The 17,627-nt window shown below is 34.1% G+C and overlaps 1 protein-coding gene across 2 annotated transcripts in view; it reads right to left on the minus strand.

Annotated features, from left to right (window-relative positions):
* Window positions 1-225: 225 nt before the first annotated feature.
* LOC149796915 (peptidylaminoacyl-L/D-isomerase-like) overlaps window positions 226-17,627 on the minus strand; it is a 67,665-nt gene continuing 50,263 nt past the window's right edge. The window contains exons 6-11 of one of the 2 annotated variants that reach the window (XM_089960304.1): window positions 10,879-10,953; window positions 9,583-9,670; window positions 8,560-8,660; window positions 6,872-6,943; window positions 4,529-4,664; window positions 226-376 (exon numbers count right to left, since the gene is read on the minus strand). In XM_089960304.1, coding sequence (XP_089816430.1) covers window positions 372-376; window positions 4,529-4,664; window positions 6,872-6,943; window positions 8,560-8,660; window positions 9,583-9,670; window positions 10,879-10,953 — 477 coding nt within the window. In that variant the 3' untranslated portion in view covers window positions 226-371. Of the gene's footprint in view, window positions 377-4,528; window positions 4,665-6,871; window positions 6,944-8,559; window positions 8,661-9,582; window positions 9,671-10,878; window positions 10,954-17,627 lie in introns of those variants that run through there. The other variant, XM_089960305.1, reaches the window with a different exon arrangement.

A 17,627-nucleotide genomic window follows, 5' to 3' on the forward strand; every position in this document is an offset into this window, starting at 1 on the left:
TACATAGGTCATCAAATTAAATAGGAAATTGAAGCTATAAAAAGTCAACAAAATCATTTCTCAGTTTGATGATACTGTACCTTAATTTCCATGGTCTATATTTTTCTCGAAAAAAACGTTTATACTTCTTTGTATTTTTTTGTCCACCTAATTTGAGATTCATATCTTTTAAAGAAGCAGGATGGAGACAAAGAGGTTACAGAAAAACAATAAAGCAACCGATGCTTTAATCCACGATATGACATTAAAATGATAGTAGTCCTGCTGTCATAAGTTGTAACTTGTTTTCAACATGTGCATATATTTCCATCGATGTCGATATTTTCGGGAAAATATCTTCTGTTTCACGTATGCTTCGATTATTATGCGATTCAACCTTGAAAAATAACAACAATAGTCAAAATAATATTTATAATGGTTACGACGATAAGGATGATGATTATTATGACGAGAAGGAGTATAATGACGATAGAAAAAACGCAATTGTATGGTGCTGACTTAACACAGGGCAAAATGTAAATAAAAATACAGTGAAAGGTTAAACGATTTTTGTTTGAACCTGACACCATGAGAAGGCTTGCAGTCCGACTCAGACAACAAAGGAAAAAACATAGTTATCATATATTATATTATCAAAGAATAATTAGACCGCTAGGCCCCGCTTTCGCTAACGTTCTAGAATTTTTGGTGCCAAATTGGGATTTGAGATGATCTTGCACAAAATCTTCAGATGATATAATTATTTTTATCACAAATTGAGAGAACGGAAATGGTGCAAAATCCAGTTTTAGCCTTTAAAAATTAACAAGAGAAAGCATTCTAATTCTTGGGAAGAAAATGAACAATTCCTCGAATTTGAGTAGATCCTTCAGAATCCCTACGATATAATAGGAGAATTCAAGATTGTGTGCCTTTAATTTAAACTCTGATGCCTGCTGACTGTTTTGCTTAAAACTTCCGTGGTCACATTTTAGCTCAAAAACTGGCTTGTATGAAATTGCTGTCTGGCAATTAAAACAAAACGTGCTTGTCAAAAGGTATATAAAATTGAAAAAGTTAAATATAATGGAATACATAGGCCGAAATGATCTACGCAACAAGCACGTGCTCTTGGAACCCGCTTGACTGGAAGAAAGATGCAGTTAGAGCTGCTTCTGAGGGTCCTGCACATATGCACATAAAAGGAGGGGGCTTATGCCTATACAGGGTGACTTTGTGGAGGTCAAGGTAAAATATGTCATGTGCGGACGCAGTGATAGCGAGACAGTGCAAATGCAGTTCCAAAGGGAAAAGTAAATGCTCGGTTCTGAGATTTCCTACTCCTAACCGCTATTGACTGGTATCCTGTTAATATATTTTGAGCAATATTTATCATATAGATATATAAATATGATGGCGCCAGACGATAGAGAAAAAAGGAGAGGTAAAGAAGTAACTGAGGAGCAACCTCAGTACCAATGAAGCGCTTTGGTTACTGATGGAGCAAAGACCACCTAAAGTTGGAACAGTTTTTGACTTCTGTTATGTCAAACATGGCACCTTACAGTATTTACGTGTGTGTGTGTGTGTGTGTGTGTGTGTGAGAGAGAGATTTAGATTTTTAACGTAGCTTTAACATTTTTTCAGTCATATCGCTACGATATATGCAGTGTGACAGTTTATAGTGATGTCTAGCACTGGGGCGTCATGCCGCAGACATGTAGCATAATGTCTCACCCAGTCACATTATTCTGACACCAGGTCGACCAGTCCTAACACTAACCTCTTAATGCTGAGCACCAAGCGAGGCAGCTGTTAGTACCATTTTTATAAGTCGTTAGTATGACATTAACGGGGGTAGTTTTATTGGATTACATATATTCGATAAACCTACTCCTGGGGATAATGCAGTGTGCCACGTTCTAAAGTTTTGCTCGCGGTGTTAGCCGCGCGGGACTATTGTCGGAATCCCTTCGGTCGATTTTATTAGAATAAAGCCCAATGGCGACATACCAATCAATGTGGAGCAAAGTACGGCAGCGAGTATTGTTATCTTAAAATGGCATTTATTTTAATGGTATTTTAAAATAGCAAGTCATCGAGACATTGGGGAACAACCCATCTCAATAATTTAACGGGTCTATAAGTCATCGATCTAAGTATATGCACATTCAAGGTTGGTGGTTTTGCCTTAAGGACTTGTTTATTTAAATGCTGGGAAATCGTCATACAAAATATCAGAAAACGCCCTCGTACATTTCAAAGTTTTCAAGCTATTGTTGTATTCGCATCACTCCAAACGTGCCAATCTGAGTGACAAAAATTACAATAGGAAATAACATAGGCAAGCAAACTTGCCAGTTGCATGTGTCTTGCTAAAGTTTGAAGAATATACTAGAAGAGAATTAGAAATCTTGCAGGTATTGTTCAAAAATATTTGCGACTCTCGATATATATGTTCTATCTAATAAAATATGGAGCAATTTGCCATTGTCCTTAGTGCATGACAACATTGCTTCTGCTGAATGCAGGGTTCACGTCTATTTTATGATCTGTCATCATACATGCCTTTACTCTTATAAGTCTTATGTTATAACTGCTAGTGTTTTTTTGAAGCGACGTATCCTTTCAAATATTATAATTACATTTGACGATTGACCACATTGTTATGACTTTTCTTATTCATGAGACGGGTTTCCCAAGCTATTGCCACGCGTGATCCTGCACACTGCGTTTGTAAAACAATGTGGTTTTCGTGTGACGAGATAAGCATGTTTCGAAGCTTGTTTGTCATTACGTTGTGAATGACTGACTTAAACCTTTGAATACGTTCTAAAATAATAACAATCATGAACGGTTCAGAAAGGTTATGTTTTCCAGATACGGAGACAAAAGAAGTAATCCCAGGAGCAAAATCATTGACGTCAAGGATTTATCTTGTGATATAAAATGTGAGTTAGCCAAACAAAATAAAATATAGGGCAAGAAAAGTGACATTTTACAAGCCAAAAAACACCAAAACAAATAAAAACGATGAAAGTTTAAGTAAAATGGTGTTTGGGACAATTGGCATTATATGAGTACCAGTCTTCGCGTTCGGTTTCACATGCTTTCTAAATTATGCATACAATTTAGCGTCTGTGATCCTATGTGATATGTAAATTATTCGATACTTTTGTGTATATCTAATATGCCTGTGTCACCTGGACCTAGGCTTTGCAGATATACCTAATGCATCATGACTGTTCAGGTCACTACTAGATGCTCCCAGAAATACGCATGCCCGAGTAAGCGATGAACCCCAGGGCTCACAATAGGTAAATACAATCTGACAGCCTGATAGAATCAGCCCCCAAGCAAGCTAATACTTTGAGGCAACGGTAACTGAACGTTAAACAATACTTAATGATGTACTTTTTAAATATAGATATCATGAAACATATATTTGTATGTGTATATATGTATGTACATTGCTTGTATACGAGGTCTAATGGCTTAAACAAACAGCTTATTGGAAATAATGTTGGCGGGTGTTGTTCTTGAGAGGGAGGAAAGAAAAGAACCTATAATAAGTAACGGACATAGCCTATGATAGAGGCAGGATTTGAACGTAGGACTACATAAGTGCAAAGCGATTGCATAACCAATAATATACATACACATTATCATTTCTTGTGTGTTGTGCATATATAGCAACTTAAGCATTTAGTATTCTTGGGATGAGGAAATACCAATATAGAGTAGGATAGATGTATCAATATGAACGCCAACGTAGAGTATGATGGATATATCAATATGAACACCAACGCAGAGTAGGATGGATGTATCAATATGAATACCAACGTAGAGTAGGGTGGATATATCAATTTGAATATCAACGTATGATATGATGGATGTATCAATATGAACGCCAACGTAGAGTAGGATGGATGTATACATATGAACACCAACGTAGAGTAGGATGGATATTTCAGTATGAACACCAATTAGAGTAGGATTGATGTATCAGACTATTGGATATATTAAAATATACTCCAACCTCATGTCAATCAATGCTTAGCTGATCAGTCCTTAAAACATGATATCCAAGGATAGAGGAATACTCAAGATCTATAATATTTATACATTTGCCTTTGCGGTTCGTATATATAGTGGATTTACATTTTCTTTTACAATACAGAAATTTCCAAAAAGAGCTTTTTCAAAATGAAGGAAATCATCACATAAATTGATTTAGAAACTGGAAGATGGAACATACCATACCCTGTTTAACATGGATTGAGTCATTTTTGTAATATGCTCAAGGATCATTCTCTCATTGGATGCGAAGATTATTTTCTACTTGGAATAAACACAAATATCGTCGATTTTGGGTCAGGTCAATTAAGTACAAATTCATACGAAATTTTTCTGAAACCTATGCTGAATAATGACTTACTGTACGTACAAAAAGAAAAATTCTTTGATTAAATGTCATTTATTGTTATGTATATTAACTGGAGAGAGAGAGAGAGAGAGAGAGAGAGAGAGAGAGAGAGAGAACGATTACCTATGATAGGGGACAATGCCAATACGGTGCAGTTAGTATTACAGAAATCTCCTTCACAACACTCGCTACAAGTAGATACAGATCGTCCAATGATGTCGTGGTCGGGGTTTAGGAAGCTAGAAGCTGAACGGCAATGCTGAGGAAAATAATAGAAATGAAATGATGTACAGATATGTATTGAGATCCGTTTGAAGCAGACGAAACATGACGTTGACTAATATTGAAATTTAGTCTTATGTGCCACATCCAACAATTTAAATGACAATATAAAACAAACCCCAAAAATTATAACAAAGCCCCTAAAATTCTAACAAAGTACCTAAAATATTATATAACCATTTTATGTTCAAAATCTTTCTGTTTACTGTAAAATGTCGCTACTAGAATGATAAATAATGAAATATTTAGGATATCATTGGTTAGAACGTTCTAGAAATACACCTTGAGCAAATTTAAAGAGGTATTACATTCAATATTTGATGTCAAGAAAGTGGCACTCATTATTATATACCTATCCGTAGTTAATTTAACATTAACCCATAAGTTTAACTATTAGCATATATAACTAAATTGACATTAAGGGTTGTTATAGACATGAGAGGAATTAAACATAAAGACTCCATGATGAATTATGTATGAAAAAAGAGGAAATTTTAATCTTAAAAATGTCCATAGGTTTAAAGTTATGTGTCGGTATGACCTCTTACAGGAAATGTTACCTTGAAACTACACTTACCATCCAGCACACTTTTTAGCAAGAACCAACACTTAGTCATGCAATATCCATTAACCATCCAAAAACCCACATTTACTATCCAACTGACCGTTAGGAGCAAGCAATTCCCACTCATACGCAAACAAAAAGGTATGAGCGCTCACCCATAGACAAACATATTTACACACTCTCATAAATGAAGTAAAAGAATAACAAAAAATAACGAGCAATGTATTTAAAGTGCACACGGATCGAGCTCATTGTTTTAAGTCTGATATTTTGATTCCGCAACGCACTGCATCAGTTTTGCGACTCGAGTGATAATACTTTGTTGGTTATAGACTGACATCAGGTATGACATGATCGCACATTAGTTAGACAATGGCACGAAGTCAAAGATAAAACAAAGTTTCTGATTGGTTGATTTTATGAAGATCGCCAATCAAACAGCTTCTTATTAAGTTAAGTTCGCTCATCTCAACCTAGGCCCCTGACGGCGGTATGATGTAAGGAACTCGCCTTTACAGATTATTCACATCTCATCACTGTTCGCGTGGATTCGAGTATTCGGTCACTTTGCTAGGAGCTTCTAGTGGGTCGGTGTTTCTTCCCATGGTGATCCCGGGTTCTTCCTCCACCAAATATACTGGCTATCATGTATAGCCTATAATGTGCTGAACAAATGGCATTAAATTCCACACAACCAAAGCACATCCGACGCGCTCGATTCCAATGTACTGTCCAGTTTCAGTTCATTTAATTGAACATCACTTCAAAACCTTATGAATTCATGAAATATAATATCATTCATCATGCTTTAATAATATTTTAATTTGTCTGTGTGTGTCTGTGTGTGTGTGCGTGTGTATACACAATGCATGTCGTATCCGTACTCTGTATCGTGATATGAATCATATAATGACTCACCATGTAATCCAGGCCCAACCACCCCAGCAGACCCTTTCAATATACAAAAAAGGTCTTGATTCAAGAAGATGTAGACTGACTTGTCCAGCCTAATGTTTCATTCTTTGAAATGTAGATTACACGTAAACTTCTGAGCGTGCGTATTCCATCAGTCTAACCGTATTAATTCTCTCTCTCTCTCTCTCTCTCTCTCTCAGAAAGTTTAGATCTAAAGAGGTGACCGATAGAGATTCGGGTTGGGAAAAGAAAGTTTATATTGCTCAAACTTTTAGCTAGCAGTGATAGGTATAGTGAGATTCAGGTATTTTGTTTCGAGTCCATCACAAAAATTTAAAATATCAGTTGAAGATATGATGCTTGTTAAGATATAACTTTTAATGATATACTAGGCATATTTTTATCCTATAAAAGAACATGCAAAATAGCCAAATATGTTATAATATTTATCGTATAGTTCTGCAGATACATTTCGTGTCTAATAGATGTTATTTATGTATTGATTTCTAGTATATAGTGGCATAATAGCGACTTTTCAAACCGTAGAAATATTACATTTGGATAGGCATACCTGTGCTGTACTGTAACACATATGTAAAAGAACAGTTATTAAATAGTGAAATCAATAGAATAGAATATTAAAGATATGGAAAAGATGTTCTGAATATACGCATGTACTAAAGAGACATTTCATAATAGATTACATATTTGGGTCGACATCCAACCGAGTAGACTTTATCGTTGTCACCCCACAGGCGTTCTTCGATGTAGCAGAACTATAATGTGCAAAGAAGTTCACACCATGTTAGCACATAACAAAGAAATATACATTGATATAATGACATTAAAGACTTTTTGATATTTGCAACATCGGTTTATTTTATATGCATACTAAGCTATGAATTATGTGTAAATCTTAATCACAAAACAACGTGTACTTCATTGTTTTAACAATAATTAGCATGAATATATTTATCAGCAACGTTAGATATATATAATAATGATTGCAGTTTATTTATTCGTGCAATATTTAACCTAATAAAAGTATGGTGTTCTCCATTCTTTTCTTTCTTTATATTTCAGCATATACACAGAAACGAACATCAATTAATTTTCTGCTGTTAAGGAAAACGTTAAAGGTAATGACATATATCTTAATTATTCAACAGCGAAGATAAGAATTATTACAACACCCAACCTCTCTTTAATCATAAATAGTCCAAAGATTAATGCAATTACAATACATAACCTCTCTTTAATCATAAATAGTCCAAAGATTAGAACAATTACAATGCATAACCTCTCTTTAATCAGAAATAGTCCAAAGATTAGAACAATTACAATGCATAACCTCTCTTTAATCAGAAATAGTCCAAAGATTAGAACAATTACAATACATAACCTCTCTTTAATCAGAAATAGTCCAAAGATTAGAACAATTACAATACATAACCTCTCTTTAATCATAAGTAGTCCAAAGATTAGAACAATTATAATACATAACCTCTCTTTAATCATAAATAGTCCAAAGATTAGAACAATTACAATACATAACCTCTCTTTAATCATAAATAGTCGAAAGATTAGAACAATTACAATACATAACCTCTCTTTAATCATAAATAGTCCAAAGATTAGAACAATTACAATACATAACCTCTCTTTAATCATAAATAGTCCAAAGATTAGAGCAATTACAATGCATAACCTCTCTTTAATCATAAATAGTCCAAAGGTTAGAACAATTACAATACATAACCTCTCTTTAATCAGAAATAGTCCAAAGACTAGAACAATTACAATACATAACCTCTCTTTAATCATAAATGGTCCAAAGATTAGAGCAATTACAATACATAACCTCTCTTTAATCATAAATGGTCCAAAGATTAGAACAATTACAATACATAACCTCTCTTTAAACAAAACAATTTGATAAGTATTAGATACAAAAAAGGTTTTGTTTTCATCAGAAATAAATGTGACAAAATACTTGATTAATGATATGTTTGGAAAAGTTAATAAAATGTCCAAATGTTACCAGATTTCCCAATACAAAGAATATGTCTGCCTTTAATACATGCTGTACGTTTCTAGGCTGCATACTTAAATTAAATGGGCCAGATCTATTGGCAAATTTTTGATAAGGTTCCCATCGAAGACATTCCGTGCAAGGATTAGATCTTTTATTCGCCAATTCAAGCATTCATGCCGCTCACGTATTAATAGGAAACAATTAATCACGAATTACATTAGGTTTTTAATTTTTACCAAACAATGCTACACACGATTGACGTTAACAGATATCATGATTAACACAGGACATTATATATTACATGCCATACCACTAACGTTATTTAATTTATAAAAGAACCAGCCATTTTTACCACACCTCTCCATGCGCACATTGCACAACATTGAGACACTCCGAGGGATGGCTTAAATGTTGGCAGTCATAACAGAGAGGTCCTCTCGAGTCATTGCTACCGAATCCTAAAAGTGGAGTTGCAGAAATTTTGAACAATCTCTCATAATCAGGGGTCAACGCACCTTAATAAAATTTCTTTAAAAAAAAGGTTCAGCTAAATACTGAGACAGTCACCGTTTTAGATTCTAACGTTCGTGATATGCGTAAAGAGAATATCTGGTCCAAATGTTAGAAAACAACAAAAACATATCCTCAGACTCTGTGTGTGATTTGGATTTTAACGTAGCTTTAACAATGTTTCAATCATATCGCTACGATGTCCGCAGTGTGGTAGTTTATAGTGATGTCTTGCATCATGCCGCAGACATGTAGCATGATATCCCACCCAGTCACATTATCCTGACAGCAGGCCGATCAGTCCTAACACCAACCTCTTAATGCTGAGCGAAAAGTGAGGCAGCTGTTAGTACCATTTTTGTAAGTCTTTGGCATGACTCGGGCGGGGATCGAACCCACGACCTCCGCATCCGAGGCGGACGCTCTAACCACTAGGACAAAGGAACGGTGGTATCTTTAGAAGCTAACAAGATTCATCATACTTAAAAATAATGGAATAATGGTAGGAAAAGAAATATAACGCAACATACCATACAGACAGACAGAGAGACAGACAGATATAGAAAATGAGACAGATAATAACAATAATGAGATAAAATATGTAACGTCAACATTTCCAAATAATTTCGGTTAACCATGTGCGCTGTTTCCATAGAATGATCGAGATCACCATAAATATTACACAGCATCTGCTTGTTTTAGTCAATACAATAAAATGTGTTAAATTCAATAGGAATCTATCAATATAAATGAATTACAACAAGCAACGCAATTTAAGGTCTGCATAATACAATTTCGGATGGATGTAGCATTTAATTATAAAATGGAGATTAAGGCACAAGAAGGAAATAAGGAAACGTCACAACCTACCATCGTCGCCACATCCATGACTATTGCAGAAAGAAGTCTTACAGCATCTTGAACATCTACCAGGAACGTTATTATTCTCCTCGCACGACTTAAAAAGGGAGGAATAAAGCACTCAGCCTCCATCGAGTTACAAGAAGAAAAAAAAACTTTGCAACAGAGATTTATGAATTTGTTAAAATTGCAACTTGTTTAATTATGGTTCAGAATGATTAATAAATACACAATCGAAGAGAAAATAATAACTTAAGTTACACATTCCAACTAACAACTTGCTGTTGAAAACTGTCATTCAGTTCTTATTTGTATCTGATGAAACATTTACCAGCAGTAAATTATTTGAAAGAAAAACAACATCCGATGACGTGGTTTTGGGACAAATGTTTTTTAAAACAAATTAAGAGATTAGAAACATTATCGTCTAAACATTATTATGCAATAGGTGCGTTTATTCTATTAGATCTTTACAAGGAGCTAAGAACAGATCTTTGTCTTGACGTGTCTTTGAATCATAAAATTGCTAAAATTGCCAATAATGCTATATTATATTAAAAGCCACCAGCGTATAAGTCTAATATAAAATCACTAACCCTACCAGGTTAACGAAGAAATTCGTAGAGCATCTAAAACCTAAAGAACCCGACATGAAATGCGATTGCCTGACCTAGGTGACCTATTATCTTAGGATTGAACCAGTTTTCTACATTTTGAGACATTGATTGTTGCCATTTACTTCTGGTACATGCAGACCTGTAACTGCAAATTACGATTAAGAGCAATGTGTCATTCCGCTATGTCGGGCGAATCACTTTGAGATCACGCGGCCAATAAGTCACAGAAACATTTATGACTTCACATGAAATAGTGGTTACTTATAATTCGCGCATTAACAGTCTGCCATATTATTATTTGTCTTACGCTTTAATATTAGCACTTTTCTTATTTTTACCATAAATTATTGCTAATTTGATTTTTAACTTTTAATCTTAGTGCTATGTCTTTAAGCAAATAATAGTCTGGAAGTTGTTTAAGTTAGATTATCCCTACCTCGTTCTCACAGGAAACGAGATTGTTACGGCATTGCTACTTAATACATAGCTGCCTACCAACAATAAATTTTCTTGCAAAGAAAACCCTTCTCTCTTTCTTGAAACAACTCTCGACGTTATTCAAGTTCAAAATTCCCAAGAAACTAAATGCCGATGATTCAGGTCACCTACTGGTACAAAGCACCTTGGGAGAACAAATCCATGAAATAAACTATTTCTTTAAGATCTGACGAAATAAGCGCTTGCTCACCTCTTTATTTGATTTCACGCATCCTGAGTTGTAACTTACATGACTTCCAATATGGTTCCGTTCTACAAAGCAGCCCTAAAATAATAATAATAATAATAATAATAATAATAATAATAATAATAATTATTATTATTATTATTATTATTATTACAAAACAGCCTCTCTTTTGCTCAACTGCCAGGTTCATCCACTTCGAGACAACCTACGATAATCAGTCTAAATTAGACGCATCTTAAGGCATGCAACAAAGCGCATTTCATCCTCAATCCTACAATTATAATGACACTTACCGTAAACGTGGTACATGACAACGGATAAAAATCGTCCCCAAATATATTCGATGTCTGAATCCAGGAGAGAAAAAAAAACATCTCTCTGTGTATGTATGTGTCTTACTGCATTTACTTCATAGACGCGAGCTGCTGATGTTTTTCCAATACTTAATTGAAGTTCAATTCCTGACGTCACTTTAAAAAAAAAAAAGACTTGATCAGACATGCAGCAGAATAAAATCACTAAAATGGATATTGAACTTGTGTCTTTTTTCAGCTTTTATGAAAGTAAATAACTATTTCACTGAAATTAAAATATAGTTTGCGTCACTTAAGTCAATTCGTTTTTGCTGATGTGGACATTGTATTTCAGTAAATATTTCTACACTTCAGTATAAATATGAATTTATACTGTCATGTAATTCAGTTTACAGATCCATTTGGATGTACTCAGTATGGTCACTTGCCTGGTGAGGGATGGCCATATTGCTGTCTACTAACGGATAGGAGACTGCACCAGGCACCAAATGGAAAAACAATTGTATACCTTCACAGGATCATACGTACAGTTTTAAAACTGTTTCTGTTCGTATAAATTTGGATTTGAACATAATGATATGATTAAAAACCGTACACAGTTATTTATCAGCAAGACTTTTATTTTAATTTTCAATACAAAGTGTACTTTTATAACAACTATAAACAACAGAAAGTATAGCTACAATTATTTTTCCATTTAACCCATTAATATGTTCCAATTGTCTTCCAATTTTTCATGAAATGTACATTTTTCAGTCAATTGGCATGGCTGTATGTGTTTGTCAAGAATGGTTGTGAGGTACATACAAGTAGTGAATAGAAAATAGTTAACCACACAACCTAAATGCATTGCAGTTTATTATTATTATTATTATTAGTAGTAGTAGTAGTAGTAGTAGTAGAGGTATTTTCTCTAGTATCGAAATGGGAACAGTGGTTTTAAAGTGTGTGGATTTTGTGTGAAACTGTTTGTAGGTGAACTTCTGGTATTTGTGATAGCCCAACTCCACAGATTACTAGGTATTCAAAGTCTGCTAATGTTGGCAAACACCAAAATTTGGATTTATTTCCTTCCTATGATCTTTTTAGATAATGAAATTATTATCTATATTGTGATACTGGATAGAAACGGTATTTACATGCAAATATTCATACGAACAATCACTTTCCTCTTTCCAACAACACAAAGTTAAATGAATTTCGTAAACAGGAACAAAACTCGTTCGTTGTAGCCACTGCAGGTAAAATATAGATCTGATCAGGGTAAAAACATACATAGAATCTTCATCTGAAGAGTTACACAATGAGTCTTAAGAGTTACACAATGAGTCTGAAGAGTTACACAGTGAGTCTGAAGAGTTACACAATGAGTCTGAAGAGACAAAATTGTTTTCGATTCTAGTATATGAGAATCACTGCGAGGTCCCTGGTAAGATGGCTTGAATAATTCTGTCAAACAATGTTTTTAATGACCTTTACGTGAAACAACACCTGAAAGAGACAATGAATAAGGAATATAAACTAGTACAAATTCATGAAGTATGGTAACCCGTTGAATGCATCTGCAGTCCATGTAATGCACAGCAAAGATTAAAGTAACTCAGTTGTGATTTAGCAGCAACGCTCTCTGAAGTAACACTATTAAGGATGTGTCTGTTTCTGGTTATGAAGATCGCATGAACTGCAGTCATGCACTCAATTATGATTTAAATTTGCTGCAAGCGTCGACTGGAAATCGTGGTACCAACTAGATCATTAATGATTCAGCGTTTGTATAATGATTATGAGACGCTCATCGTTCTCTCGTATCGACTTATAGCCATTTTCCAGACTGGTTGGAAGCATTTATCTCTATTGCATTATTTCGTAGTTTATTCTATTTCTTCTTTCTCCGTCTACGTCATCAAACTAAGTCCGCCTGTACAGGCAGATTTTCCATAAAACACATTTTTTTCTTCTGCGACGTCTTCGCTATTCTGATGCTTACAGTAATTATTGATTGATTCGTAACATCCGCAGTTGTTCTAATATGTATTCGTGTATTTATGGAACTCAAAAACATTGTCGCCACTTTTCAAATCCGGAACTGTTACTCAGATTGTCTATTCAAAGCCCAAAAATTTGATATGTTGTTTTATGTGGCAGAATTTTTTTTTTTTATATAAGAAAATTACTCGTTTTTAGTTTATTAGAATTTATAAATTTTAATATTTATGCAGTAATGCTGATTTATTAAGCATGTAGTTTGTTAGTGAATATTGTAAAATAAAAATCACTTTATTTAATGTTATCAACTCGACTTCAAACGCCTGGCAGGAGACAAAGCCTATTACAATCATGGACTGCTTAAAGATGCCGGACTCTATTAATGGGAACAATGGCAACTTTGATCAGGATGATGATCAGGATGAGGAAAACAGGCCAGTGGATTACGACTGGACATTGGCGCTGAGCTCCTATATAATTTTAACAATGATTCGGATCGTTCCGATTACTGGAGAAGTAGTCAAATTATGTAGGTTATCATTCATAATTCTATGGAATAATAATAAGGTTATAACAGGTATCTCATTCCTTGAATATTTCTTAAGACGAAGATTGCAACGCTCTGTTGACAAGCTGTATCAATTCATATGGAATTACTATAACGTTTTGAACAAATATTAGTTGTTCAGCTAATTTCCCATTAAACAGTAAGAAACCAAACAGTTTTCCTGCTTGTTTGCAATACTGCACATACAGACAAGGATGTTCTCCCATAATTAACTTCTCTCTGTCTCTCTCTCCACATATAAATGTTTGAACCTATTTCAAACAAACACACACACATGAACACAGTTTTCTGTCTCAAATCACATGAAAAAATACCAGATTGTTTTGATTTTAAGAATGAAAGGAATTTTTTGCTCTTAAGAATCAAACCTTGTAATGATGATGGCTTACTTTGTACATCAACTTATGCATAAAACCACATATTTTTCACGTCTGTGATACCCTCAGGAAATGAAGTATGATCTCGGGGGTTTTGTTTGTGAAGAGTATCGCTGTATATAGCCTTCAATTTTGACACCAAATATTTAAGACCATGCAAAATAAAATGGAACGAACGGTAGGTAGTGCAATGGCAGAATTTACAAACTTTGAGACGCTAGAAATAGATGTCCTTTTCCATCAAACAAGTCACTGTATTGTCTATATTTGTGATTCCTACTCTTTATAGCTCAAAATTCATTATCACAGTTTAATGCCATGAAATTAAACCATAAATGTTAAAGATAGGCAACCGTGATTATATCTGTTCTTCTAGACTAGAGAATTCAAAGCTACTGGAGTGAATCCATGTGGCAGCTATATGCATCTTCTGCCATAGAAAACTATATTTATTCACTCAAAACCTTAATGTATGGAAGTCAAAAATATAAATCTTTCAAATTATTTATCTCAATTAAACAACTTAACCCTCTTCATGTCAAAGTTTAGTTTCTTTCTTCTCACATTTTTAATGCATTTGTAAACTTTTTTGAAAGCATTAACAGTCATAAAATAATGAATCTTTTATCTCAATTTTCAAAGTTCTTGGGATGATATTAAACAACACTATTTCATTAATATGCAGGAATCTTTCGTTTGATGATGTCTTCTGAAATATATTGTCTTTTGAATACATTTTTATCATACGATTTAATATTATCTTTTACGGCATGGTCATAATTAGTTCTTTCGATATTTATTCGTATGGAAAATGGAATAATTGTTGGAAACACTAAGAAGCATGGTCGCCGTAGTTGCTTTATTTGGTTGTAATTCTAATATTACATAACCATTTTTTTTTCACAGAGGAAATTTTATTAGGGTTTAATTAATTTTATTCTTTAAGTTTAACACATATTTGAGATTATTGACAACCTGCGTAAACATAATCATTCATCATTCACATCAATAGAAATACAAAAACAAATTGTGAACTCAATGGCTGTCTTTTATATTACGTTACAATTTGAGTTTGAACGCGTGATTAATTTTGAGTACGATACTCATAGTCACTTATAATTTTCATGGATCATTTTCTAACATATATGACATTGGCTGGTGAAATAAAAAAAAATATTATATTTCTCGGTTATTACCATTCAGTAGTATTTATCGATTTTAATTCTACATCAACTATTTTTGTCAGTTTGTGCTATTCGTCACAAATTTTTAGTAGTTCCCACAGTCGAGAATAATGTTACATTCATCACTGGCGGTTCTGACCTTAAGATCAAACAATGAGAATATGTTTCTCGCTGTTGGAAGGGTTCGCGCTTTGTTGCGTTTTGGTCTTTCGTCTCTTTGTAAACAAGCAGGGTTATACTTTCGAATTTATAATAATTAAAGTAGAGACATTTTAATTGGTATGGATAATTTTAAATTATACTTAATATCTTCTTCTGTTGTATGCTTATTTAATAATAGTGTCAAAAGTAGTAAAATATATTTTACAGTTTGTTTCCATCACCTCTGTCTAAGTGGTAAAACATTAATACTGATGAATTCCTTATTCCACAATAATGTTATATGCCACTTGTAAAGTCACTAAAATATGTGCATACCTTATCAAGCTATATGAACATATCGATTGGCTGTTATATTAATCATTATAAATTGCTATTGGTTCAACATTTAATTTTTTCAAGTTTTTATAGACGACTAAACTTAGATTAAATTCATTTTCAAATTTTACAATATCTTCCTTTTCCAGGGAACAATTTCAAACCAGTCTTTATATTTCTCTATATTATACATACGCAACCTATTTTCAATCATGATTTATGGATTTGTTTACTAGAAAGATAACAGCTTTTTAAATCTTTTTTTCTAGTCATATTTCATATTGTGTCGAATTGTTCGGTTTAATTTTTTTCTTGTCTGAGAACATATGAATGGAGGTTATCGCATTAGAATCCCTTTGATATATCTGATAGGTTGTATCTCTTACACTGTGTGTTCTCCAATTGTCTGGCGTTATATAATCAATGACTATGCACGGGTTAATTGTTATTTTTTTGTGTGTATATTTTACCTATACTGGTTTACAGAGGGAATGAATATAAGCCACTTTAAAAAATCATATTATCATACCAGTCCGTTAATTTATTGAACATTGTTCTTAACTGTATGGAGTCATTTCTTCAGACTTGTTCAAAAACTGGTAAAAGTAGAAACTTAACTAGATGATGATGATGATGATGATGATGATGATGATGATGATGTTCGTCCATCGGTGTCGATGAGAACCATTCAATGTCATCGATTCACTGGGAGTAGTGAATAGGGATACCCTAGGGACTAGGGGACTTCCATGTTAAATTAGAGAGTTGTACCCTGGGGACTATGTAAAATATAACATTGGAGAAAAAAATTTGTACTCTAGGGACAATGGGAATTAACATTGGGGAATAGATCGTGGGACTGTCTAGGGACAATGGGAATTAACATTGGGGAATAGATCGTGGGACTGTCTAGGGACAATGGGAAATTTAACATGGGGAATAGATTGTGGGACTGTCTAGGGACAATGGGAAATTTAACATGGGGAATAGATCGTGGGACTGTCTAGGGACAATGGGAAATTTAACATTACGGAATCCCCTGGGGGGATATAGCCTCAACGGAATTTAACATGGGAAAAAGTCTTGGGCAACTGTAGCCTCAAGGGGAATTTAACATATGGAAATTGAACATAGTGGATCTGTATAGCGTCAAGGGGAATTGAACATGGTGGGGCTGTCTAGGGACAATGATGGTAGAGGGTCAAACACAACAGAGACAGAGACATACATACACTAGTACAAGCGTGAGATTTATATATAAAGCATTATCAAGACCTGAAATCTTGCTGGGGAGTTCAAAAATTTGCATAATTGTAATGATGCTATAAATAGCTATAGTCAAGGAAATGCTCAACGACAAAATGGATGTGACTAAAAGTAACGCTAAAATGACGAAATTGTCCCAGAATTTAAAGGAAAATAAACATATCCCCGAAACTTGGGTTACAATGGTTTAGACTAAAATTGATAAATTTAGAAACTACTTACAATATCAACTTATGTGAGGATCGTGGATAAACACCCATGTATCTATTTATAGCTATAACCAGCTGAAATTCCTATGAAACCTCACTATCTATTTATAGCTACAACTTGTGGGTTATTCCTTTGGAAAACCCCACTATCTTTTCATAGCCTCAGCTTGAGTGACGTTCCAGTTTATGAACTCTAGTACTTATGCATAGCTGCAACCCGTGGAAAACCCCAAGTACATATTTATACTCTCAAAATTTCCAGTGTCAGTGACGTCACTAGGGGATAAATGGCAACGGTGTTGCAAGTGGGTGACCTGAATACGCGCTACTGTAGGTAGGTAGGTAGAATGTATTTGATAGGGATAAATGGA

Source organism: Sinohyriopsis cumingii, chromosome 6 (genome assembly GCF_028554795.1).
Source record: "Sinohyriopsis cumingii isolate HCF-2022 chromosome 6, ASM2855479v2, whole genome shotgun sequence".
Classification (NCBI taxonomy): domain Eukaryota; kingdom Metazoa; phylum Mollusca; class Bivalvia; order Unionida; family Unionidae; genus Sinohyriopsis; species Sinohyriopsis cumingii.